Consider the following 27556-nt stretch of genomic DNA (forward strand, 5'->3'; position numbering starts at 1 on the left):
GCATGGTGGGTCACTCCTGTAATCCCAGAACTTTGGGAGGCCGAGGTGGGTGGATCATGTCAGGAGATCGAGACCAACCTGGCTAACACAGTGAAACCCCATCTCTACTAAAAATACAAAAAATTAGCCAGGCATCATGGCACGTGCCTGTAATCCCAGCTACTCAGGAGGCTGAGGCAGGATAATTACTTGAAACCAGGAGGCGAAGGTTGCAGTGAGCCGAGATCACACCATTGCACACCAGCCAGGGTGACAGAGCGAGACTCTGTCTCAGGAAAAAATAAATAAATAAAAATGGTTGCTTTTATTGAGAAATGTTATTAGGAGCGGGCGGAGAAGAGCAGTGGCTGTGTAGTTCAGCGTGTGAGTGGTAAGTTGCTAATTATATCTGGCTTGTCACTCCAGTCTCTGTAACTTGCTGTGTTTTGTCAAGTCATTCTCCCAGAAATTTTGTGTATATTATCTTACTAAATTCTCATTAAAATGGCCCCTGAAATGGAAGGAGGGAACTTAGAGTTTTTGGAATGTGAATAAATTTAAGGGACGTTGGCTTCTAGAATTCCATAGATCTCAATTCTGCTGGGAATATACAGCTTCCCTTTATTCTGAGATTGGCTGACCTGTAATGCTATGAAATATCAGTGTTTACTAAATTTGTTATTTTACATTTATGGGCATATGTTATTTTTATTTAATTCTCTCTCTCTCTTTTTGAGACAGGGTCTCGCTCTGTTACCCAGGCTGGAGTGCGGTGGGACGCTCATGACTCAATGCAAACCTTGAATTCACCTGGGCTGAAGTGATCCTCCCACCTCAGTCTCCCAAGTAGCTGAGACTACAGGCATGTACCACTACACCCAGCTAATTTTTGTAATTTTTGTAGAGATGAAGTTTTGCCATGTTGCCCAGGCTGGTCTTGAACTCTGAGGCTCAAGCGATCTCCCAAAGTGCTGGGATTACAGACACGATCCACTGCCCGCAGCCTTAATTCTTTTAAAAAAGAGGAAAATGAGGTTTTTCACTACAGCTCCAACCACTATCATAGCTAAATAAGTTAATGCATGTAGTTAAGAAATGTACAGTGCAGAGAAAACAATCTGTGTGGTATTTAGAAACTAGCAAGAATTAAGGACTAATAATATCTGAATATGAACAGATATTAAGCCAAAACTACTGCATTAGGAGACCATAAGTACGATTTACTTATTGAGAGCCATTCGTTAGTCAACCAGTATCGTGGGAAATTTAATCTGTATAAGGAGTCATAAGGCATAAGGGATAGGTATGAAGGATTGTTGAGACGATGTGTTTTATTTCGCTAATAATGCATACGACACCATTCCAATTTTTTAAAACTTAAAACAACAACCGTCATTTATTTGCTTGCTTCTCAAGCCTTGGCAATCGTGTTTGGCAATGAGACCTTGCTGCATGCTCGCTAATGTCCCATTGGCCAAAGCTAGTCAAATGGCCAAGCCCAGAGTCAGCATGGGAGAAGACCACACAAGGGTTTGAATTCTAAGGAGGAGTCTCTTCCATTGAAGGCCAAAGGAACAGTCTACATCAGAGGGTAGCTGGGGAGCTATAATACACAGAATAAACCTCAGCCTGTCCTCAAGGCGCTCACAGAGAAGAAATCTTTTGAATATTAGTGAAGTTTCCTGGACATCCCCATGGATAGATGTGAGGGACAGTCACTTATTCAGGACATCTGTTTGCTTGTGGTACTATGTTTCAGATGTCACAAATGAAAATCAGAGACATGTAGCCATGAGCCCAGTAACTATAATGCGGTCTAGCTAAAGCTGGAGCCCGGCTGGGCGCGGTGGCTCAAGCCTGTAATCCCAGCACTTTGGGAGGCGGAGACGGGTGGATCACGAGGTCACGAGGTCGGGAGATCGAGACCATCCTGGCTATCATGGTGAAACTCCTTCTCTACTAAAAAATACAAAAGAACTAGCCAGGTGAGGTGGCGGGCGCCTGAGGTCCCAGCTACTCGTGAGGCTGAGGCAGGAGAATGGCGGGAACCCGGGAGGCAGAGCTTGCGGTGAGCTGAGATCCCGCCACTCACTCCAGCCTGGGCGACAGAGCGAGACTCCATCTCAAAAAAAAAGGTGGAGCCCATGAGAGGGTACTCTTCCCCGTGATGCACGCTTGTTTCTTGCCATCAGTTCTGCAATCAGTTCAAGCTAATGTCATGTCCCAGACGTCCAGTTGTTTTATGACTTGTGTGATAGAAACGTATGGTGGTTTGTGGCGTGTCCTTAGGCAAGTCACTCACCTCTCTAGGTTTCGTTTTCCTGATTTCTCAGACAAGGGAGTGAGACTAGGTGGGCTACAGTTCCCTCCACTTGTGATATTTCACTGTATGACAATATAGTTATAATATATCATAGTACATCTGTAACGAAGAAAAGTGAGTTCATTTCTTAACAAGCACATTCACTTAACTAGTTGGAGTCATTAAAGCGAATTAAGAACGAAATGCTTAGTTAATCTGAACTTTACTGGGCATACTGATTTGTTCCCTAACGCATCTGACCACTGAAAAGTGGATCAGCAGGAGTGAGACTGCCTCTCGGCTTTGCCACGATCGGCTCTTTCTTTGCTGTGAAACTCAGTTTCTTCCTGGATCAAGAGGTTAATTTCTGCCAGTGTTATTTTATAGCGTTGCAAAGAGATAAAAGCCAGACAGAGGAAGTGAAAGTACTTTAGCTTTGATTAGGGAATTTTCTTTTTCTGTCCCTGTGACCATACACTACCCAATTCTGACAGCTTTGCATGAGTCTAGCAGAAAATCGAGGGATTCACTGTTATTCGTTAACTTGTAGAGGTCCAGACCCGTCCACATCAAATGGTGAGGTCCCCACTTTCGACTTCAGCTGTTGCTAAATCTGTGACCCTTTTAATGAAATCCAAGGATCTCAGCTTTAAAAAAGTTAAAAAAAAATAAAAACAAGATGTTTCTCAGAAGCGGTTTGAAACATGTCTCTGAGGTGTTGGAGATTGTTTTTGTTTTCTCCCTTTGCCCTTCTTGGAACGCACCAAACATAAAAGCATTTTTTTCAAGCTTTACTTTCACTTTCGAGAGGCCGCCTATTTGCCACACACTTCCCTGATGAAATGTCTGGATTTGGACTAAAGGAAAAAGGAATGGCCAGCAGTCATCCAGGTAAGTGAAGGTGTTCATTTCACGTTCTTACTGGGCAGGGTCTCTCTTGCTGAGTAGAGTTCGTTAGTAGAATGTGTGTAGTTTTAACCTTCTTTGGTCCTTCTTTGATCTGGTGCTTGAAATCCAGTCAGAATCATTCAGGAAGGAAAGTGGAAGAATCAGGAGGTGACATGGGCTTGGGAGAAGGGTATAACTCTGAATACAAGTAAAAGCACCAATATCTGGTTAATTTGATCATATATTTATGCAGTATTTAATTTTCTTCCTCTGTAGCATTCTGTACCTAGAAAAAACACATTAGGGAAGCTATGGAAATCATTTTGCAACACCTTTTTAACAAATCACATCTTTACCTTAAAGAAACAAAACTCCAAGAGGTTAAAAGAGCGTGTCCCCTTTTGTTAGTTTTATTGGCAGGAGGGGAGACAAGAGCTGGCATTGTATGACAATGTCTTGGATAGGAGAGAACATTCAGGTGTGCCTAGGAGTAAGTAAATGGCTTTCTTTCACCTAACGAAGGATAATGGAAGAAGTTGGGAAGTGGAAAGATGTTCAGGTGTACAGGAAGATCAGAAACTGGCATTGGCAATTGTGGGTACTCGGGTGAAAATGGAGTTGGCTTCAGCAAGTTGACTCCCAGGTTTACAGATGATTATGTGCTGGTATGTGTCTGCACAGGGGCGTGCCTATGTATTAACCTAATACAAAGGTTGCAAAGTTTACAAATCAAACTATGAATAGTGGTTAACTCCAGGTAGTCTGGCTCCAGACCCCATGTCCTAACCATTAGGCAACATTGTCTCTCACTTGGACAAAGAATGTGAATTCCATGTGGTCTTACAAAATATTTCCAAAAGTCTAAGGCCAAGTGAGTCTCTTTTTAATTGCTTCTTAATTTTCTTTATTTCTGTTAGATCTAATTCAACAGCAACTTTTTCTTCACTCTCATTTCATCCTTTAACTGCATTTTTGCTTGTTTTACTGAAGCATGTCCTAGAATAACATTTTCATACAGATCATATGGCTATAAACTTACTGCATTTTTGCATATCTCAAAATACTCGTACCTTTTTCTTTAGTTATTCAGGTGGATGTGAAATTTTATTTTATTTCATTTCGTTTATTGACTTAGAGACAAGGTCTTGCTGTGTTGCCCAGGCTAAAGTACAGTGGCATGATCGTGGCTTACTGCAGCCTTGACCTCCCTGGCTCAAGCAATTCTCACACCTCAGTGTCCCGAGTAGCTGGGACCACAGGTGTGGATCACTATGCCCAGCTAATTTTTAAAAAATTTTTGGTAGAGATGAGGTTTCCCTAAGTTGCCCAGGCTGGTCCCAAACTCCTGGGCTCAAGGGATCCTCCAGCTCAGCTTCCTAAAGTGATGGGATTACAGGCATGAGCCACAGGTAATTTTCCTGGCCTGGCCAAAGGTAATTTTCTTGTTTTTTAGAGAGAGGGTCTTGCTCTGTTGCCCAGACTGGAGTGCAGTGGTGTGATCATGATTCATTGCAGCCTTAACCTCCTGGGCTCAAGCAATCCTCCTGCCTCAGCGTCCAAAGTAGCTGAAACTACAGGCTTGTGCCACCACACTTGGCTAATTTCTAATTTTTTTTTGGTAGATATGGGGTCTCACTATGTTGCCCAGGCTGGTCTTGAACTCCTGGTCTCAAGTATCCTTCTGCCTACACCTTCTGAAGTGCTGGGATTACAGGGATGAGCCACTATACCCCTTGCCTGGATATGAAATTTTAAATTCAAAATAATTTTCTCTAAATGTCTGGAAAGCTTCTCTCTATTGTTTTCCAGTGGTTCATTATTGGGAGAACCTTCTCCTGATGTTTAATCTGGGTTCTTTTCTATTTCCCAAGTGTCTCGGCTGGGTTGAGAAATAAAGGGAAAGAGCACAAGAGAGAAATTTAAAGCTGGGTGTCCGGGGGAGACATCAAATGTCAGCAGGATCTGTGATGCTCCCTGAGCCGTAAAACCAGCAAGCTTTTATTAGCGATTTTCAAAAGGGGAGGGAGTGCATGAATAGGGTGTGGGTCACAGAGATCACATACTTCACAAGGTAATAAAATATCACAAAGCAAATGGAGGCAGGGCGAGATCACAGGACCACAGGACGGGACGAAATTAAAATTGCTAATGAAGTTTCGGACACGCATCGTGGTTGATAACATCTTATTAGGAAACAGGGTTTGAGAGCAGATAACCTGTCTGACCAAAATGTATTAGGTGGGAATTTTCCTCATTCTAATCAGCCTGGGAGCTCTACAGGAAACCTGGGCTTATTTCATCCCTTCCACTTCGACCATAAAAGACGGCACACACGTCCAAAGGAGCCCTCTATAGGCCCACTCTCAGGGCGCATTCTCTTTCTCAGGGATGTTCCTTGCTGAGAAAAAGAATTCAGTGATATTTCTCCTGTTTGCTTATGAAAGAGGAGAAATATAGCTCTGTTCCGTCCGGCTCACCAGCGGCCAGTTGTTGTTACCTTCTCTTGTTCGCTGTTATCCTGTTCTATTTTTTTTAAGATGCCCAGATTTCATATTGTTCAAACACACGTGCTCTACAAACAATTTGTGCGGGTGATACAATCACAGGGTCCTGAGGTGACATTCATCCTCCTCAGTTTATGAAGAAGATGACGGGATTAAGAGATTAAAGCAAAGACAGGCATAGGAGAACACAGGGGTATTGACTGGGGAAGTGATAAGTGTCCATGAAATCTTCGCAATTTATGTTCAGAGATTACAGTAAAGACAGGTGTAAGAAATTATAAAAGTATTAATTTGGGGAACTAAAAATGTCCATGAAATCTTCACAATTTATACTCTTCTGCCGTGACTTCAGCCGGTCCTCCGTTCGGGGTCCCTGACTTCCCGCAACATCTCTCCCTTTCTTTTTATATAAATGTGCCTTGGTGATGAAGGCTTGTTCGTTCTCTCGATTTTGACGCGGATTCTTTGACTGGCCCGGCACACTAAAAACAAGCCACTTAAACAGAGAAACGTAATTCCAGACTTCACCACAATAGAGCCCCCAGTAGACTTGATCCAAGTCGTGGGGTTCAATCCATAAAGATTTTCCGCCACCTGATCTAAGGCCTCGGCTCCCTGCACAATGGCTAAGTGAGCTTGAGAGGCTTCAAAAATTTGTTTCTTTAATTTAGTTATGTCCAATGATAAATTATCTTCCCTTCCCAGAAGGTGTCCTTGACCATTTCCCGTGAATGATCAGTCTCGTTAAAGGAATACGGGGTGATACAGAAATCAGAAGTATTCCAGTTGCACTGCATTTGCATGCGATGTTCGAGACTCACTACCTGATCTCCAAGCCAAATAACAGACTGTCTTAAATCATTAATTTGATTAGCCAATTTTTGATCAATGCCTTGTTGAGAATTCCACATTTGGGTGGAATTGGCTTGTCAATCATTAACAAAATGAGCCATTTAAATAGATTGATGTAATGCCATTCCGGCAGTGGTGGCCAGTGCAGTGACTATAATGATCACAGCGATTAAAGTGAAAACAAATCTCTTAGATCTTTTTAGAATTCGCTGTAACACTTCATTAATTAAATGTATCGAGGGAGAGGATTCCCAAGGTCTGGGCAAAGTTACTGGAATCCAGATTCCTTCTCGAAACTAACATTACACTTTTCCTGGAGTCACAATGGGAGTTAATACAAGTGTACAAATGACAATTAATGCATTGGACAGTTTGATTGTTTGTCCAAATTTTTATATTTCCCACTAACAGCATGTGAGGAGGCTTAACACAACTCTGTATGGGAACAGACAGGTTGGAGGTAAGTAAAGCAGAATGTCTGGATCTACGCTGATACTGAGAGACTGGAGCAGTAGTGGGGACAACAGACAGAAGAGTTTCCCCTTCCCATTCTCGCAGTCCAGCCATGGCAATAGCCAATTTCCAAAGTTCTGGGTATTCTGGGCTCAGAATGGGGAGTATCATATGAGGCCTCAGTGGGATAATGCCTTTATCTTCCCATTTTAAGGGAAAGAATGAGCTGAACCTCCTATGCAAAGTGGAACGATGATTCTCATTCCGCCGATAAGAAATAAAATAAGTAGCCTCCAGGCGTTCCTTTCTGCCAGAGGAGCAATGGTTTTTTAAATAGCCCTTTGGTGCCCAGTCTATTACTAAACCATATGAGTCATTTTTTAATACTACTGCATGTGAGTTAACACAATCTTCCCAAATTAAAGTTTTAGACGGGCCTTCAAAATTTTTAGAACATGGTTTTCCTGCAGGTTTGTATTGAAAGTATGGGGCATCTCCCATTACCCCCACTTTCATTTGTTTTAAAGGCCAGAGACCAAATGTCCTGGTTCCTCTGTAGCTGATCTCTCCGGAAGATAAGCGGCCCAGACTTGAGTTTCTAGATGAATACAACCAGGTACATGTCCGAGGCACAGAGGGGGGTATTTGTAACCCATGGTAACGTTAGAAGCAGTGCCTTCTTCTCCTGGTTGAGCAGGCCAATGGTCATCTGTAGCTCCAGGCATCCACACGCTATCATTAGTGTAGATTTCCGCAGGAGCATCCATCCAGGTGAGAGGTCAAATAAGTGGAGGAAAAGGCACATAAGCCCAATGAGAATGATTATGTGTAGCAGGTAAATCAGTGTGAGAGGAAACTGGTGAGACAGAAAGTATAAAGAGGAGAATCATTAAATAAAACCCATTATAAGTGAGATTGAGTGCTGAAGGAGGAAGAGAAAAACAGAAGGATATTATTTTTAGACTAATAGACATGGTAAGATTTTTAGGTTTGTAAGGAGAAAAAGAAAGGTAATTAGAAGTGGGATTAGTTAGATAAGTCTCCATTGCCATCAGGAGGATAGAATTAGACCCATTGTGATTGTGTGCCAGCTTCTAAGCAGTTGGCACAGGTCTCACCACGTCTGAGGGCAGTCTCTGACACAGATCTCACCACGTCTGAGGGCAGTCTCTGACAGATCTCACCACGTCTGAGGACAGTCTCTGACACAGATCTCACCAGGTCTGAGGGCAGTCTCTGACAGATCTCACCACATCTGAGGGCAGCCTCTGGCACAGATCTCACCACGTCTGAGGGCAGTCTCTGACAGATCTCACCACGTCTGAGGACAGTCTCTGACACAGATCTCACCACGTCTGAGGGCAGTCTCTGACACAGATCTCACCACATCTGAGGGCAGTCTCTGACAGATCTCACCACGTCTGAGGGCAGTCTCTGACACAGATCTCACCACATCTGAGGGCAGTCTCTGGCAGATGTCACTGCGTCTGAGGGCAGTCTCTGACACAGATCTCACCACGTCTGAGGGCAGTCTCTGACAGATCTCACCACGTCTGAGGGCAGTCTCTGACACAGATCTCACCATGTCTGAGGGCAGTCTCTGGCACAGATCTCACCACGTCTGAGGACAGTCTCTGGCAGATGTCACTGCGTCTGAGGACAGCCTCTGACAGATCTCACCACGTCTGAGGACAGCCTCTGGCACAGACGTCACAGATCTCACCACGTCTGAGGGCAGTCTCTGGCACAGACGTCTTTTCTCTGTGGGTTTTGTTTGACGGTCTCCTGGTGAAACACAAGCACATCCTCTTTCCCATGTTCAGTAGAATTAGAGACAATATTTAAAGATTTGGGGAAATCCTGTAAGGCAGTAATCACAGCAATTAACTCTGCCTTTTGAGCAGAAGTATAAGAAGTAGAAAGAAGCTTGTCTGTAGGACATCACCGTTGCTGGAGCCATCAGTGAACACTGCAACAGCCTCAGGAATGGGCTGATCTTTGGTTAGTCGAAGGACCACCCAAGACGCCATTTTTATAAAATCAAACAATTCGTTTTTTGGATAATGATTGTTAATAACACCAATAAAATCAGCCAAGTGAATTTGCCACAGTGCTGAATGTTGAAAGGCAGCCTGAACTTTGAGCCGATTTAAAGGAACTACAATTAAATTCGGATCAAATACAGAAATTTGAAATATTGTACACTGAGCCTGGCCAATTATTATGGCAGTTTGGTCCAGATAGACAGACAAAGTTTTTGACACAGAATGAGGAAGAAAACACCACTCTACTAAATCATTATGTTGAACTGTTAGCCCAGTAGGGGAGTGTAATGAAGCGAAAACCAGAAGCTGAAAAGGCTGAGATGGCTGTCCTCTAGATAACTGGGTGGTTTTCCTCTATGGATTCCAGTTCTAGTGAAACCTCAGGGGTCAAAGTCCGGGGACTGCAGAGATGGGACTCTCCCCGCAGAGTAGAAAACAAGTTCAACAGTGCATAGGTCGGAATGCCTAAAGTAGGTCTTAAATAATTAATGTTCCCCAAATTTTTTGGAAGTCATTTAAAGTTTTTAAGGAATTTCTCCTAATTTGAACTTTTTGAGGTTGGATGCGTTGTTTATTCGACCATCATTTCTAAATATTGAACAGGAGTGGTCTGTTGAATTTTATCCTGGGCGGTGTGTAATCCAGCCTCTGTAACACGGCGGCTCAAAATTTGATAACGGTCCATTTATTCTTTATCAGTGGGGGCAGCAATTAAAATGTCATCAATATAATGAAGAATATAGGCCTGGGGAAATTGGGCTCGAACGGGTGAAAGCACCCGTCCAACATAAAGCTGGCAGATTGTTGGGCTATTCAGCATTCCCTGAGGAAGTACTTTCCATTGATAACGAGCGGCAGGCTCCTGACTGTTGATAGATGATACAGTAAAAGCAAATTTTTCACAATCCGATTCATGTAAAGCAATATGAAAAAACCAATCTTTAAGATCAGCAACTATGAGAGGCCAATGTTTAGGTATTGAAGCAGGGACAGGGAAGCCAGGTTGGACGGCCCCCATAACTTTCATTACAGCGTTCATGGCCCTTAAGTCGGTTACCATCCGCCACTTGCCTGATTTCTTTTTTACTGGAAACACAAGAGAGTTCCAGGGGGAAAGAGAGGGTTCCACATTTTTAAGCTGTAACTGTTCAGAAACTGATTGAGTTGAAGTCTACAGTTTTTCAAAGCCTAATTGGGCATAAGTATCAGAGAAACTATCGGAACCTGTGAGCTGAGCCTGAGTAACTAGAATGCCATTAGTCCAATATAGCTGAGCCTGCAGACAGGCCTCCTCTGACCACCAAGTACGAAATTGTAAATGCTGAGATGGGGTCAGAACAGCTTGTCAAAGTGTCCCAGTCTAAAGGAAGCAAAGTGACCTCTGTACAAAAAGTTTGTAAAACCATTTTAACATAAGGAGAAGTAGGACCGTACTGAGTACAAGCATCCTTAAATTTTTTTTTTAAAAAGTAAGATTGAGCGGCGCATATCAACACAGACCAGAATGAGAGTGTGAGAAAGGGGAATTGAAGGAGTAGAAGAAGCAGAAGTATACTGGTGATTCCTGGCGTCCACGTGTGAAGAAGGGTACAGAGAAGCAGGCTGAGGGGATGGCAACGTGACCAGTTGAGGAACTGAAACGACGGGAGGATGAGGGGCTGAAGTGGATGGGCAAGGCCTGCAGAATTACAGGTAAATTGTAGTTTGGTCCCGGAGCCATGAGGTGACACCTAGAGGCAAATGCTGCAAAGGTTTGAAGAGGGACGAATTAGCATATCTATGGCCCTGGGCTGTGTGAGTCAAGGCCAAGGGCGCTGCAAGTACTGGCTCTTCGTGAAAAGAAGTAAGATCATCAGGGGGTAACGTTAAGCCAAAGTCACCAGTTAGACGCTGAATTTTCAGCATCGTTAGGTGGAAGAGGAGTAGTTGAACGGAGAGGCTGATCAGATACCGAAGGCCGTGTGAGAGAAAAGTTGAGGAGGTATTGGGATGGCACGCACCAAGGCCCAATTATCCCAAGCAGTGACAGGAGCACAATTCCCTGTTGAGACAAAGTCCTGGAATGCTGTAAAAAGATCAATACTTTTACATATATGGTTCCTTTTTTAGGAAACCAAGGACAGTATTTTTCCACCGCCCAGAATAGAGAGACCATATTTTCCATGGGCACCCAAATCATTCCTTGTTTTAACCAGAGTTTAATATAGAAGAGATAGGTATAATTTTTATACTCCGTGTGTCCCATAGTTAACCCGGACCATACACAGACTACTCACCAGTCGTCAGGGAGTCGAACACACGTATCTGTGAACCAAGCCGATGTCGTTTCACTGCACCTGCCAAAGGGAGTCAGGTTCCCACATGCACTTAGGATAAAAGAAGACCACATTGGCGCCAGATATCGGGAGAACCTGCTTCCAATATTTAACGTGGGCTTTTCTGTTTCCTAAGTGTCTCGGCTGGGTTGAGAAATAAAGAGAAAGAGCACAAGAGAGAGAAATTTAAAGCTGGGTGTCCGGGGCAGACATCACATGTCACCAGGATCCGTGATATTCCCCGAGCGGTAAAACCAGCAAGTTTTTATTAGCGATTTTCAAAAGGGAGGGAGCGCACGAATAGGGTGTGGGTCACAGAGATCACATACTTCACAAGGTAATAAAATATCACAAAGCAAATGGAGGCAGGGCGAGATCACAGGACCACAGGATGAGGCGAAATTAAAATTGCTAATGAAGTTTCGGGCACGTATTGTCTTGATAACATCTTATCAGGAAACAGGGTTTGAGAGCAGATAACCTGTCTGACCAAAATGTATTAGGTGGGAATTTGCCTCATCCTAATCAGCCTGGGAGCTCTACAGGAAACCTGGGCTTATTTCATCCCTTCCACTTCGACCATAAAAGACGGCACACGCTTCCAAAAGGGCCGTCTATAGGCCTACCCTTCAGGGTGCATTCTCTTTCTCAGGGATGTTCCTTGCTGAGAAAAAGAATTCGGTGATATTTCTCCTGTTTACTTATGAAAGAGGAGAAATATAGCTCTGTTCCGTCCGGCTCACCAGCGGCCAGTTCAAAGTTACCTCTCTTGTTCCCTGAACATCGCTGTTATCCTGTTCTTTTATTTTTAAGATGCTCAGATTTCATATTGTTCAAACACACGTGCTCTACAAACAATTTGTGCGGCTGATACAATCACAGAGTCCTGAGGTGACATTCATCCTCCTCAGTTTATGAAGAAGATGACGGGATTAAGAGATTAAAGTAAAGACAGGCATAGGAAAACACAAGGATATTGATTGGGGAAGTAATAAGTGTCCATGAAATCTTCGCAATTTATGTTCAGAGATTACAGTAAAGACAGGTGTAAGAAATTATAAAAGTATTAATTTGGGGAACTAATAAATGTCCATGAAATCTTCACAATTTATATTCTTCTGCCGCGGCTTCAGCTGGTCCCTCCGTTCGGGGTCCCTGACTTCCCGCAACAGTTCATGTTACCGATAAAAAGTTTTTTATTAATCAAGATATTTTTTCTTTGGAAACGAAGGCTTTAGGATTTTTGTGTGCATGGTTGCAATTCTGAAATTTCATAAGATTCTCTCCAAGTTTGCTCCTCTTTCACTCCTCCTGCCTAGCATTAGGTGAGCTTTGCCCACTGATGAAATGTCTTCAGATGGGGAAAGTCCTTCAGTCATTCAGGGATATGCTTTGTAATGGATTAGTCCTCAGCAATTCTGACCTCTAGCCGGAGCCCTACCAGAGGGGTACCTCTCTCCTAAGCAAGGAGAATGTATCATAGGGACTTTACCTGTGAGTTGGTAAGTAGAGGTAGGAAGTTCTGGAGGAACTGGAAGAGAGGTTTGGGAGACTATCAGGGGGGTGGGGGTGGGGAACTGGTCCCTGGCATTCAAGAGGCATCATTGCCAGCCCTGCATTCTTCATGCACCTGGGCAAGTCAGCAACGTGCATCCTTGCTGGCCTGGCTGTGGCATTCCTCATGGCCTGTGGATATAAAGAATGTGCACAGCTCTACAATGATTAGTGCCAGAGTTGTAAAGGCCATGAGATGGGAATATTAGTTTATGGAAGCCAGCTTTTTTTTTTTTTTTTCTGTTTCTGAGAACTAAATTAGAATATTAGTAAAATCACTATTTTTAAGTATATTAGAATAATTCTAAATACTCTCATTAGTTCTGTTTTCCTAGGATTAGTCACCTAAGATAATTTTATTATCTGAAACTTATCTGTAATAATTTTTGTGTCATGACTTTTAGATCTTGTGGAATATCTATTTAGATATCATTACCATTGCTTCATCTCCATAGTTTGTGGGTGTATTTGATTTTTTAAAATATCTGAAATTAGGTTTTGATCACACCAGAGAGTATCACATTGGGTACACATCCCACCAAAATAAAGTGTGACAATGCATGGAGATAAGAGTGGCTTTCCTGAGCTGATTAAATGTCCATGGAAAACTACCGTATGAGTGCATTCTCACATTGCTCTACAGAAATACCTGAGACCCGTCATTTATAAAGAAAGAGGTTTAATTGGCTGATGGTTCTGTAAGCTGTACAGGCAGCATGGCAGCCTCTGCTTCTGGGGAAGCCTCAGGGAGCTTTTACCCATCACAGAAGGCAAAGCTGGAGCTGGAGCCTTCACATGGCCAGAGCAGGAAGAAGAGAGAAGGAGAAGGCGTCACACACATTTATTTATTTATTTATTATTTTGGGGGGAGCAGGGGCAGAGTCTCGCTCCCTTGCCCAGGCTGGAGTGCCATGTGGTGGGATCTCGGCTCACTGCAACCTCTGCCTCGGTAGTTCAAGCGATTCTCCTGACTTAGCCTTCCCAGTAGCTGGGATTACAGGTGCCCGCCACCACGTCCAGCTAATTTCTGTATTTTAGTAGAGACAGGGTTACACCATGTTGGCCAGGCTGGACTCAAACTCCTGATCTCAGGTGATCTGCCTGCCTTGGCCTCCCAAAGTGCTGGGGTTACAGGTGTGAGCACTGCGCCCGGCCACCACACACTTTTAAAGGACCGAATCTCATAAGAATTCACTCACTCATTATCAGGAGAACAGTACTGAGAGGGTGGTGCTAAACCATCTGTGAGAACTCTGCCCCGTAAGCCAGTCACCTCCCACCAGCCCCCACCTCCAACACTGGGGATTGTAATTCTACATGCGATTTGGGTGGAGACACAGAGCCAAACCACATCAGCTATGTATTCAACATATATTTACTTTTCAGAGCCAACAAAGTGGCAGGCGTTGTTCTAGGCACAGACAACACCATATGGAAAAAGAACTATGTCCTCTACTATTATAGCTTCACATTCTAGTGAGAAGCAATAATTAATAATAAAGACTACACAACATTGGATAATTTCCATCAACCATAGCATGGAAAAAGCAATCTAGAAGAGCAAGATGGGAGGCTTTGCACTTTGAACTTTAAGACTTGTTATAAAGCTAAAGTAATCTGAACAATGTGGTATTGGCCTAAGAACTGACAAATGTTTCAGTGGAAGAGAGTAGACAGCCCAGAAATAGACCCTCACTTAAAACATTTACTCAGTTTCTAAGGAAGGCACAGAACAATCCAGTGGGGGAAAGAAAGTCTCTTTAAAAAATGGCCTGACTGGGCCAGGCACGGTGGCTCACGCCTATAATTCCAGCACTTTGGGAGGCCAAGGCAGGTGGATCACCTGAGGTCAGGAGTTCAAGACCAGCCTGGCCAACATGGTGAAACCCCGTCTCTACTAAAAATACAAAAATTAGCCGGGCATGGTGGCGGGTGCCTGTAGTTCCAGCTACTCGGGAGGCTGAGACAGGAGAATAGCTTGAACCTGGGAGTTGGAGGTTGCAGTGAGTCCAGATCGTGCCACTGCACTCCAGCCTGGGTGACAGAGTGAGACTCCATCTCAAAAAAATAAAGGTCTGACTGACTGGGTATACACACAAAATACCATGACTCCTACTTCATGCATACACAATAATTAATTTAGGAAAGATCACAGACCTTAACATAAAAGCTAACACCATAAAGCTTTCTAGAGGAGATTATCTAAGTAATGGGCGTAGGAAAAATTTCTAGAGAAGACACAGAAACAATAAAAATAAAGGAGAAAATGATAAGCTAGACTTCATCATAATTAAGAAGACATTAGTAAGAAAATAAATAGGCAACCCACACACTGGGAATAAATATTTACAAAATAGGAATCTGACAAAGGACTGATACTGAGATATGTAAAAAATTCCTACAACAGAATAATAAAAAGGAAACAATCGAATAAATGAACAAAATATTTGAATATATAAGGGAAGATAAATGAACAATAAGTACATGAAAATTGTTAAATATCATTAGTCCGCAGGGAAATGCAAATTACAAGCATAATTAGCTATCACTACATACTCACCAGAATGACTAAAAAGACTAAATAAAAATAGGCACCAAATGTTGTCAGGGAAGTTGGTGGTGCGATACTTTCCCAAAAGATCTGGCAGTTTCTCATAAAATCAAATGGCCTCACCAAATGGCCCAGCCATTCCAATCCTAGTAATTTACCCCAAAAAAATAGAACAGAGTCATGTGTTGCTTAATTATGGAGATACATTCTGAGAAATGCATTGTTAGGGGACTTCATCCCTGTGGGAACATAATAGGGAGTGCTTACACAAAACTAGATAGGACGGCCTGTGGCGCCCAGGCTGCAAAATCAGCCAGCCAGCCTGTGACTGCACTGAATACTGGAGGCAGTTGTAAAACAGTGGGAAGTACTTGTATATCTAAACATAGAAAAGGTAAGTGAAAATGTGGTAGGAAAGATTACAAATGGCACTGCCATAGGGCACTTAGCACAAATGGAGCTTGCAGGACTGGCAGCGGCTCTGGATGAGTCTGTGAGTGGGTGGTGAGTGAATGTGAAGGCCTAGGACATGGCTGTGCAGCACTGCAGACTTCATGAACACTGTACACTGAGGTTATACTAAACCTATTTAAAAACTATACTTTCTTCAATAATAATTAACTTACTATAACTGTTTTACTTTATAAATGTTTTAATTTTTCAAAATTTTTTGACTCTTGTAATAATGCTTGTTTTAAAACAAACACATTGTACACCCATACAGAAGTATTTTCTTTCTTTATATTCTTATTTTATAAGCTTTTTTCTGTTTTTAATTTTCTTCTTTTTTTTTTTTAACTTTTAAAACATTTTTGTTAAAAACAAAGACAGAAACGCACACATTAGCCTAGGCCTGCTCAGAGTCAGGATCTTCAATGTCACTGCCTTCCACCACGTCGTGTCCCACTGGAAGGTCTTCAGGGGCCACAGCATGCAGGGACCTGTCCTCTCCCATGGGAAGAGCGCCTTCTTCTGGAGTCCCTCCTGAAGGACCTGCCTGAGGCTGTTTTACAGTTAACTTAAAAAAGAAAATAAGCAGGAGTACATTCTAAAATTATGATAAAAAGTATAGTAAATACATAAATCAGTAACATATTCATTTATTACCATTATCAACTATTATGTACTGTACATAGTTGTGTGTGCTATATTTTACATAACTAGTAGTATAGTAGGTTTGTTTACACCAGCATCACTATACATACACATGTGAGGAATGCATTGCACTATGATACTACCACGGCTACATTAGTAGGTGATAAGAATTTTTCAGTTACATTATGATCTGCAGTGAATATTTATTTCTATGATTGTAAAATTGTGATTGAGGCTGGGCACATTGGTTCATGCCTGTAATCCCAGCATTTTAGGAGGCCAATGCTAGAGGATCACTTGATGTCAAAAGTTTGAGACCAGCCTGGGTAACATAGTGAGACCCTATCTCTCTATAAAATTTTAAAAAATAATAAAAAATTAGCTGGGTGTGGTGGTACATGCCTGTAGTCCCAGCTATTTGGGAAGCTGCGGTGGGAGGAGCCCTTGAGCCCAGGAGTTGGAGGCTGCAGTGAACCGTGATAGCACCACTGTACTCTAGCCTGGGCAACAGAGTGAGACCCTGTCTCTAAAAATAAATAAATAAACACAATTAATTTTTAAAATTGTAAATGATATTTACTGATTTTAGATTTTCTGGATTGATGTAGGCCAAGGACCCCATATGTAATCACAGTTTCAGGATAACATGCTAACATTTCACATCTTGACAATGTCAAGCAATGTTATAGCTGACAGTTTTAGGAAATGTAAGAATGGAAGAAATGTGGAGAAAAATGTACTTACTTATTTTAAATACAATAAAAATTAACTGGCTGGGCACAGTGGCTCACACCTGTAATCCCAGCACTTTGGGAGGCTGAAGTGGGCAGATGATGAAGTCAAGAGATGGAGAGCATCCTGGCCAACATGGTAAAACCTCGTCTCTACCAAAAATACAAAAATTAGCCGGGAGTGGTGGCGGGCGCCTGTAATCCCAGCTACTCGGGAGGCTGAGGCAGGAGAATCACTTGAACCCGGGAGGCAGAGGTTGCAGTGAGCTGAGATTGCGCCATTGCACTCCAGCCTGGTGACAGAGCGAGACTCCATCTCAAAAACAAAACAAAACAAAAACAAAAACAAACAAACAAAACTAACTAAAGAGAAGTGAAGAGAATGAAGGAAAAATATAATTAAATTCCTATCTTTATAGTGAAATCAGTAAATGAAGAAATAGAAGGGCAAGAATATTAAGTTTATGGAGGTAATCATGAGAATTACAGAGAGAACCTATCAAAAGAGAGACATTGCCACTCCAACTGGGATCAAGGTGAAGGATGGGAAGAAAGTTTGGATGTTTTGTTTTTTACCTTTCTGTACTGTTTGAAACGTTTCTATTTGATGTATTACTTGTATAATATGCACCTGTAGGGCATAAGAGTATGAGTAATAATATACATAGTCATATTTTGGTGATATATTTTACAAGGAATATACCAATGCATTTGAAAGCCATCTGCTATTAATGTTGCTCATACTTTTTAATGTTTCTTCTATACAGCAGAATCATGAGACAGACTTTGCCTTACATCTACTTTTGGGGAGGACTTTTGCCCTTTGGGATGCTGTGTGCATCCTCCAACAAATGCACTGTTAGCCATGAAGTTGCTGACTGCAGCCACCTGAAGTTGACTCAGGTACCCGATGACCTCCCCACAAACATAACAGTGTTGAATCTTACCCATAATCAACTCAGAAGATTACCAGCTGCCAATTTTACAAGATATAGCCAACTAACTATCTTGGATGTAGGATTTAACAGCATCTCAAAACTGGAGCCAGAATTGTGCCAAAAACTTCCCATGTTAAAAGTTTTGAACCTCCAGCACAATGAGCTATCTCAACTTTCTGATAAAACCTTTGCCTTCTGCACGAATTTGACGGAACTCCATCTCATGTCCAACTCAATCCAGAAAATTAAAAATAATCCCTTTGTAAAGCAGAAGGTAAGATGAAAATGTCTATTGTTACTAATGTTTTTAAGTCACTTATCCATCCTTAGACTTACTATCTAAACATCAAAGTAAGAAAAAGGAAGAAATTTGATCTAATTCAATTTGCCACAAATATTGCCATTATAATAGAAAATGCTTCCAAAAGAGAAAATATACTCTTAAATCAATTTCATCCTTAATTTTCAATGTTTGCCTCTCTCGCTTTTTCCCATTAGAAACAGAACTTAGATGCAAGAGGTACAAGTAATGAACAGAGAAGAATCAGAATATCCCATAAGAACACGGACACTAAGCTTTCAATGCTGCTGGTTTAGTATGTGAAGTCATGAAAAAAGTCTAGAGTCCAAATCTGACTTAAATAAAATTAACAAATTGATACAATGATCAAGTGAATTGTTCAACTAAAAATTACCTACTCCTGGTTTAAGAAGTCTCCTCAATGGCTATTTCAATGACTTGTTCAATAGTGGTATCACTTTTTCAATGACGGCTACCTTTTTCTTTTCAACACTTTGCTTGAATTTTAGTTTTTTTTTTTCTTTTCTTTTTAGTTGATGTTTAGTAATTGTACATATTTATGAGATACAGAATGCAGATCTTTCAATATGTGTATAAAATGTGTAATGATTAAATCAGGGTGATTATCATATCCATCATCTCAAATATTTCTCATTTGTGTTATGAACATTCAAAATGCCCTCTTCTAGCTCTTAAAAAATATACAATAAATCACAGTTAACCATATTCACCCTACAATGCTTTAGAGCACCAGAAAAAACAAAAAACAAAAAAAACGCATGCTATTGTTTCTAAATCTGAGGCAATTATTAAGTGCTTTTCTTTAACCAAAGTGATTTTCAAGTTACTTCATTTTATGGTCTTGTAAAAAATTGAGCATTGCTCTTCCTCAGATGGCAAGAATAGTCTACAAATGTAAATATGCTGTGAAACATAAAGTGATTTGCTCCCTGGCTATTTTAAATCTTCTCTTGGGTCTTCTTAGAGTCTAATGTGGATGAAATATCTTCGAATACAAAGGCCTCAAAATCTTGCTAGAGAAGTCATTGTAAAATGTTATTTCTGTAAAGACTTAAATTAAAAAACCTGCTTCTCGTTAATAGAGATTACATTAGATTTTGCCTTAACTGGTATCATCAGCTTTTCCTTACCTTTTGCCTGAATTTGAAGCGTACATATTCAAAAGTAGCAAAGGGTGATAAAACATCCCACAGTACCGACAAAGCAAACAAAAGTTAATATTCTGTACTAGTCATGATCCAAAATTTATATAACTATGAATCTTTCTCAGTATAAAAATCTGTTTAAAATTCCATAGATGACAAAATTCTACTCATGTTTTTTAAGAAAACATTCGGTTCTTTTTTCTGATACTTATTTTCAAGGTTAATGCCTGACGCTGTGTTTGATAAGCCACGTGAAAATCGTTGCATCATAAGTAAATGGTTATGAAAAATAAGTTTATAGGCCGGGCGCGGTGGCTCAAGCCTGTAATCCCAGCACTTTGGGAGGCCGAGACGGGTGGATCACGAGGTCAGGAGATCGAGACCATCCTGGCTAACACGGTGAAACCCCGTCTCTACTAAAAAAATACAAAGAAAACTAGCCGGGCGTGGTGGCGGCGCCTGTAGTCCCAGCTACTTGGGAGGCTGAGGCAGGAGAATGGCGGGAACCCGGGAGGCGGAGCTTGCAGTGAGCTGAGATCCGGCCACTGCACTCCAGCCTGGGCCACAGAGCGAGACTCCATCTCAAAAAAAAAAAAAAAAAAAAGAAAAGAAAAATAAGTTTATAAATTAGCAATGTTCCTTATATCATAAATAAGCTTAAATCCTTCTTATTTTGGTAAGAGAAATAAAATGATTCTTGAAGTAAGAAATAAAATCCTTCCTACAATGGTTTCAAGGGTAACCATCACAAAGATTATAACATAACAAAGATTAATCAGAACAAAGATTTTTTATTATGCTTACTGTTAGTATTCTACAGAATAATAGAGGTGTTGATTTTGTTGTTGAAATATTTTTAAGATGTACTTACATTTAAAAGAACTGTTTTTGACATCAAGACTCTAACATATGCTTATTATTTTTTCCCTTCAGAATTTAATCACATTAGATCTGTCTCATAATGGCTTGTCATCTACAAAATTAGGAACTCAGGTTCAGCTGGAGAATCTCCAAGAGCTTTTATTATCAAACAATAAAATCCAAGTGCTAAAAAGTGAAGAACTTGATATCCTTGCCAATTCATCCTTAAAAAAATTAGAGTTGTCATCGAATCAAATTAAAGAGGTAAGAAGTAAGGTAAAATTATTTTTGCATTCTGCCTTTAAGGTGGATAGTCCCTATCTGTATCACAGACACAGGAATCTGATGTTCTCTAGCCTTTGTCTGTCTTCCAGCATTCCTTCACACCTACTGCTTGGGGGCATTGGTACCACCCTCATGAGAGCTCAGGCAGCCCCAGGAGAGGTTGGGAGACGGGACTCTGCAGTCCTGCAGTACTGGGTGGAACCCCCGTGCCATGACCTTGGGAACATCCTTAACCTCTCTGAGTCTGCGTCCTCACTTGCAGTGGAAATAGTGCTCTCTGTCACACAAACTCTGTGAAAGAATTATTATTATTATTTTTTTTTTTTTGAGGCGGAGTCTCGCTCTGTCTCCCGGGCTGGAGTGCAGTGGCCGGATCTCAGCTCACTGCAAGCTCCGCCTCCCGGGTTTACGCCATTCTCCTGCCTCAGCCTCCCGAGTAGCTGGGACTACAGGCGCCCGCCACCTCGCCCAGCTAGTTTTTGTATTTTTAGTAGAGACGGGGTTTCACCGTGTTAGCCTGGATGGTCTCGATCTCCTGACCTCGTGATCCACCCGTCTCGGCCTCCCAAAGTGCTGGGAAAAGAATTATTAATAAAAGAGTACGATGGTCAAGAGCCCCAGGTTCACAGTTGGGTTAGCTGGCCTGGTCTCTGGGCTTTGTCTTTTAACCATCCTGTTATCAGGCAAGTTATTCAAGTTCTCCCTCTCCAGCCTCCTAGCTCTACCTCCGGCGTGATAATGACTCTACCTCACAGGACTGTGTGGTAAAGAATTTAGGACCGTGTCTGGCATAGGCAGGGCTCAGGAAATGATAAGCAGCACTATGTTGTTATAAAAACCTTCCTACAATGAAGTCAGCTTAAATAACTGACAGGACTGTCTCTTTTTGGAATCACGATCTTCAGGCTTACCATTTTCTGTCACGGAGGAGCAACAACTATCTGGACCGGTGGCACAGGGATAAAAAAATTTACCAAGACAGTTGTAGGTGGAGAAAGGCGCGTTTATCAGTGGAAGTAGGAAACTACATTGCGAGAAGGCAATGGGCATTTCAGCAAGAGAAGCTAACTGCAAAGAAACAAAGGCTTGCTGGGATTTTACAGGATTATGTTTATGCTAAAGAGGGCTTTGTGCAGCACTGACAGCACCCAGGTTGCAGTGGGTTAACTCGCAGGGGCCTGGGGATAGCTGGGCACAGGAAGATTGCCAGTTATTTGCACAGGAGAGCTATGTGTCCTGGATCATGAAGAAAGAAATAACTTACCTGCTCTTTTGCTTTCTCTCGGTCCTGTCGACTGACTCCTTTTCCCTAAATAGGATTCTGCATGTTCATATACAGGTTGTCTGTATTTTACACTCATTTTGTTCCAGGCTACAAGACTACTAGAAATCCTTACTTACAACTCTATTCATTTTCAGACATAAAAATAAATGGCATACAAATTTATCCTGAGACATTAAGATGTTTTGTGCAAGCTATTCATTTTATTTTTTTAAACAGCATTTTCTATGATTAAGGCATTTATTATAGTAATGGCATTAAATATATCAATAAATGAGAAACAATAATAATGAGGGGTGATTTAAAAAAAAAAATCACTTAAATGTCGGTAGTCAGAAACAACCACTGTTAGCATTTGGGAACATTTATCCCTGGCTTTTCTCCAGATAATTATAAGGAAAAACAACAGCTTAAATTCTTACTGTACTGAAATTCATACTGTTTTTTTAAATCCTTAAGGCACTTAACTGTGTGTCAAGTACTGTGATAAATTTGTAAAAATATTTTATGTATATAGTATTTTTAATCAACTTACTCTTCTTTTCTTTTCTGAGACTGAGTTTTACTCTTTGCTGCCCAGGCTGGAATGCAGTGGCACGATCTGGACTCACTGCAACCTCCAGCTCCCAGGTTCAAGCTATTCTCCTGTCTCAGCCTCCCAAGTAGCTGGGATTACAGGTGCCCGCCACCACGCCCGGCTGATTTTTGTATTTTTAGTAGAGACAGGGCTTCACTATGTTGGCCAGGCTGTCTCGAACTCCTGACCTCAGGCGATCCACCTGCCTCGGCCTCCCAAACTACTGGAATTACAGGCGTGAGCCACCGCATCTGGCCTAATCAACTTATTCTTAATTGTCATTTTCACAAAAGAAACTGAGATGAAGAAAGTTAACGTGACATATCTCAGGCCCCACAGGATCCACCTGGGACAGAGCTGGGTTTCTGGCTCGCTGGGACCGGAGGCCCTGCTCCTAACAGTTATGCTATATCGCCCTCCGAAGATCATGATGTCTCCTGCTCTTTAGATTTAATATGATATCATGAACATCTCCCATACAATTAAGAATCATTTCAAAGCTAAATTTTACTGCCTGTAAAATAGTGCTATCATGTAGATTTATCAGACTTAATTTCATAATTTTCAGCTTTGCATTTTAACTCATTTGTTTATGATAAAGCACCCTTTCTTCTACACTTCTCTTTTTTCCCATTAGCCCTACTGTCCCCCAAGTGACACATTACAAATCAGAGCCCCCTCCAGGCTGGGTGTGGTGGCTCACGCTTGTAATCCCAGCACTTTGGGAGGTCGAAATGGGGGTGGATCATGAGGTCAGGAGTTCGAGACCAGCCTGGCCAATATGGTGAAATCCTGTCTTTATTAAGAATACAAAAAAATTAGCCAGGCGTGGTGGCAGTCGCCTCTAATCTTAGCTACTTAGGAGGCTGAGGCAGGAGAATCGCTTGAACCCAGGAGGCGGGGGTTGCAGGGAGCTGAGATCGCACCACTGCACTGCAGCCTGGGGGACAGAGAGAAACTTTGTCTCAGAAAAAAAAAAAAAAAGAAAAGAAAAGAAAAGAAAAAGAAATCAGAGCCCTTTACTCCCTTGGCACTTTGACTATCAGGACTGGCCCCCATCCTCCCTGGATTCCTTCTCTCCCACCTGCTGTTCTCTTGTCACCGATGTGAGTCCCAGAACAGCCAAGGCACGGGTAAGGGTGTGGGACAGAGCACAAGGGAGTTGGAAAAACACAACAGTAAAATAAAGTCAGGAGAAAATCTGGCTGGAAAGATGAGAGGGAGAGCTGGAGCTCGGAGTTCCAGAAAGGAAAGGGTGCCGCCACCGCCTCATCATAAAGCCATCCACTCCTTCCCTGCATGAGGCTCACTGAGAACAGTGGCCCCAAGAGAGAACCAGGAACTGCCCCAGGAGTGACTTCATGAGCAGTTTATTCATTGCAATTGTTCTCATGGTGATATAGAAAAAGTACCAGGAGATTGATCCTGGACTGGAAGGTCAGAGGAGGCTCCCTGGAAAGGCGGCATCTAAGCTGAGGCTGTGAATGCTGAGCAGAAGCTAGCCAGTGGCCAGGGGAGTCAGAGGCTGGAGCAAGAGGTGGGCGCTGCGAGTAAGGAAGGACTCCTGCATTAGAGGAAGGGGGAGAAATGCTCTGCCCACAGGATGTGGTGAAGGGTGAGTGGAGATGGAGTAAAGAACTGCATCGAGCCGGGCACAGTGGCTCATGCCTATAATCCCAGCACTTTGGGAGGCCGAGGCGGGTGGATCATGAGGTCAGGAGTTCGAGACCAGCCTGGCCATCATGGTGAAACCCCGTCTCTACTAAAAATACAAAATTAGCTGGGCGTGGTGGCAGGCACCTGTAATGCCAGCAACTCAGGAGGCTGAGGAAGGAGAATTGCTTGAACTCGGGAGGCGGAGGCTGCAGTGAGCTAAGATTGCACCACTGCACTCGAGCCTGGGCGACAGAGTGAGACTCCATCTCAGGAAAAACAAAAACAAAAACAAAACAACAGAACTGCATCTAAGCTTTTCAACAGCCTTACAGGGTCTGTGCTTTTGATTGTTAACCTCTTTTTTTCTACCTTTAGTTTTCTCCAGGGTGTTTCCACGCAATTGGAAGATTATTGGGCCTCTTTCTGAACAATGTCCAGCTGGGTCCCAGCCTCACAGAGAAGCTATGTTTGGAATTAGCACACACAAGCATCCGGAATCTGTCTCTGAGTAACAGCCAGCTGTCCACCACCAGCAATACAACTTTCTTGGGACTAAAGTGGACGAATCTCACTATGCTCGATCTTTCCCACAACAACTTAAATGTGGTTGGTAACGATTCCTTTGTTTGGCTTCCACATCTAGAATATTTCTTCCTGGAGTATAATAATATACAGCGTTTGTTCTCTCACTCTTTGCATGGGCTTTTCAATGTGCGGTACCTGAATTTGAAACGGTCTTTTACTAAACAAAGTATTTCCCTTGCTTCGCTTCCCAAGATTGATGATTTTTCTTTTCAGTGGCTAACACGTTTGGAGCACCTTAACATGGAAGATAATGATATTTCAGGCATAAAAAGCAATATGTTCACAGGATTGATAAACTTGAAATACTTAAGTCTATCCAACTCCTTTACAAGTTTGCAAACTTTGACAAATGAAACATTTGTCTCACTTGCTCATTCTCCCTTACACATACTCAACCTTACCAAGAATAAAATCTCAAAAATAGAGAGCGGTGCCTTCTCTTGGTTGGGCCACTTAGAAGTACTTGACCTGGGCCTTAATGAAATTGGGCAAGAACTCACAGGCCAGGAATGGAGAGGGCTTGAAAAGATTTTCGAAATCTATCTTTCCTACAACAAGTACCTGCAACTGACTAAGAACTCCTTTGCCTTGGTCCCAAGCCTTCAACGACTGATGCTCCGAAGGGTGGCCCTTAAAAATGTGGATAGCTCTCCTTCACCATTCCAGCGTCTTCGTAACTTGACCATTCTGGATCTAAGCAACAACAACATAGCCAACATAAATGATGACATGTTGGAAGGTCTTGAGAAACTAGAAATTCTGGATTTGCAGCATAACAACTTAGCACGGCTCTGGAAACATGCAAACCCTGGTGGTCCTGTTTATTTCCTGAAGGGTCTGTCTCACCTCCACATCCTTAACTTGGAGTCTAATGGCTTTGACGAGATCCCAGTTGAGGTCTTCAAGGATTTATATGAACTAAAGATCATCGATTTAGGATTGAATAATTTAAACACACTTCCAGCATCTGTCTTTGATAATCAGGTGTCTCTAAGGTCATTGAACCTTCAGAAGAATCTCATAACATCAGTTGAGAAGAAGGTTTTTGGGCCAGCTCTCAGGAACCTGAGTAACTTAGATATGCGCTTTAATCCCTTTGATTGCACATGTGAAAGTATTGCCTGGTTTGTTAATTGGATTAACAAGACCCATGCCAACATCCCTGAGCTGTCAAGCCACTACCTTTGCAACACTCCACCTCACTATCATGGGTTCCCAGTAAGACTTTTTGATACATCATCCTGCAAAGACAGTGCCCCCTTTGAACTCTTTTTCATGATCAATACCAGTATCCTCTTGATTTTTATCTTTGTTGTACTTCTCATCCACTTTGAGGGCTGGAGGATATCTTTTTACTGGAATGTTACAGTACATCGAGTTCTTGGTTTCAAAGAAATAGACAGACAGACAGAACAGTTTGAATATGCAGCATATATAATTCACGCCCATAAAGATAAGGATTGGGTCTGGGAACATTTCTCTTCAATGGAAAAGGAAGACCAATCTCTCAAATTTTGTCTGGAAGAAAGGGACTTTGAGGCAGGTGTTTTTGAACTGGAAGCAATTGTTAATAGCATCAAAAGAAGCAGAAAAATTATTTTTGTTATAACACACCATCTGTTAAAAGACCCATTATGCAAAAGGTAGGTAAACATTGTGAAATTTTAAGTGTGTACTTGCTGTTCAATTAAACGTTTTTTAAAATTAAAAAAAATTTTTTTAGATGGAGTCCCACTCTGTTGCCCAGGCTGGAGTGCAGTGGTGTGATCTCAGGTCACTGCAGCCTCCACCTCCCGGGTTCAAGTAATTCTCCTGCCTTAGCTTCTTGTGTAGCTGGGATTACAAGCGCGTGCCCCTACACCTGGCAAATTTTTGTAGTTTTAATAGAGATGAGGTTTCACCATGTTGGCCAGGCTGGTCTTGAATTCCTGGCCTCAGATGATCTGCCCACCTGCCTCCCAAAGTTCTGGGATTCCAGACGTGAGCCACCACACCCAGCTTCAATTAAACTTTTAAATATTACCAATATTACTCACAACTCAAAGAATTTTAAAAATAAAATTAAGAAAAAAAACCCCTGAGTTTCTGTAACCGCTTAAACTCTGTTACAGACTATTTTAAATAGTAGTGCTTCTGGCTGCTAAAAACTGTGTATTAATTCTTCGATACATTTCTTTACTTAGATTTAAGGTACATCATGCCGTTCAACAAGCTATTGAACAAAATCTGGATTCCATTATATTGATTTTCCTTGAGGAGATTCCAGATTATAAACTGAACCATGCACTCTGTTTGCGAAGAGGAATGTTTAAATCTCGCTGCATCTTGAACTGGCCGGTTCAGAAAGAACGGATAGGTGCCTTTCATCATAAACTGCAAGTAGCACTTGGATCCAAAAACTCAGTGCATTAAATTTATTTAAATATTCAGTTAGCAAAGGAGAAACTTTCTCTATTTAAAAAGTTCCATGGCAAATTTAAGTTTTCCATAAAGGTGTTATAATTTCTTTATTCATATTTGTAAGTGATTATATTCTATCACAATTATATCTCTTCTAGGAAAATGTATCTCCTTATTTCAGGCCTATTTTTGACGATTGACTAAATTTTACCCAAAATAAACATAGAAGCACATAA

The 27556-nt window shown here is 41.9% G+C and overlaps 1 protein-coding gene across 4 annotated transcripts; it reads left to right on the forward strand.

Annotated features, from left to right (window-relative positions):
* Positions 1-2857: 2857 nt before the first annotated feature.
* On the forward strand, positions 2858-27556 carry TLR3 (toll like receptor 3). 4 transcript variants are annotated; one of them, XM_033215917.1, is made up of 6 exons: positions 2858-3172; positions 10494-10715; positions 18037-18481; positions 20608-20799; positions 24711-26563; positions 27104-27556. In XM_033215917.1, exons 3-6 carry the CDS (start codon positions 18044-18046, stop codon positions 27330-27332), a joined length of 2712 nt encoding a protein of 903 aa, XP_033071808.1. In that variant the 5' UTR covers positions 2858-3172; positions 10494-10715; positions 18037-18043; the 3' UTR covers positions 27333-27556. The 4 variants fall into 4 exon arrangements, with proteins under 4 accessions (XP_033071808.1, XP_033071806.1, XP_033071809.1 ...); XM_033215915.1 differs by lacking the exon at positions 10494-10715; XM_033215918.1 differs by lacking the exon at positions 10494-10715 and having other exon boundaries at positions 18037-18172.

The sequence above is a fragment of the Trachypithecus francoisi genome, unplaced genomic scaffold (genome assembly GCF_009764315.1).
Source record: "Trachypithecus francoisi isolate TF-2019V2 unplaced genomic scaffold, Tfra_2.0 Lachesis_group1, whole genome shotgun sequence".
NCBI lineage: Eukaryota > Metazoa > Chordata > Mammalia > Primates > Cercopithecidae > Trachypithecus > Trachypithecus francoisi.

Coding starts and splice junctions, on each gene's coding strand:
- TLR3 (XM_033215917.1), top strand. CDS start 18,044: ATGAGACAGACTTTGCCTTACATCTACTTTTGGGGAGGACTTTTGCCC. Junction 20,800..24,710: donor CATCGAATCAAATTAAAGAG/GTAAGAAGTAAG, acceptor TTCTACCTTTAG/TTTTCTCCAGGGTGTTTCCA. Junction 26,564..27,103: donor AAAGACCCATTATGCAAAAG/GTAGGTAAACAT, acceptor TTCTTTACTTAG/ATTTAAGGTACATCATGCCG.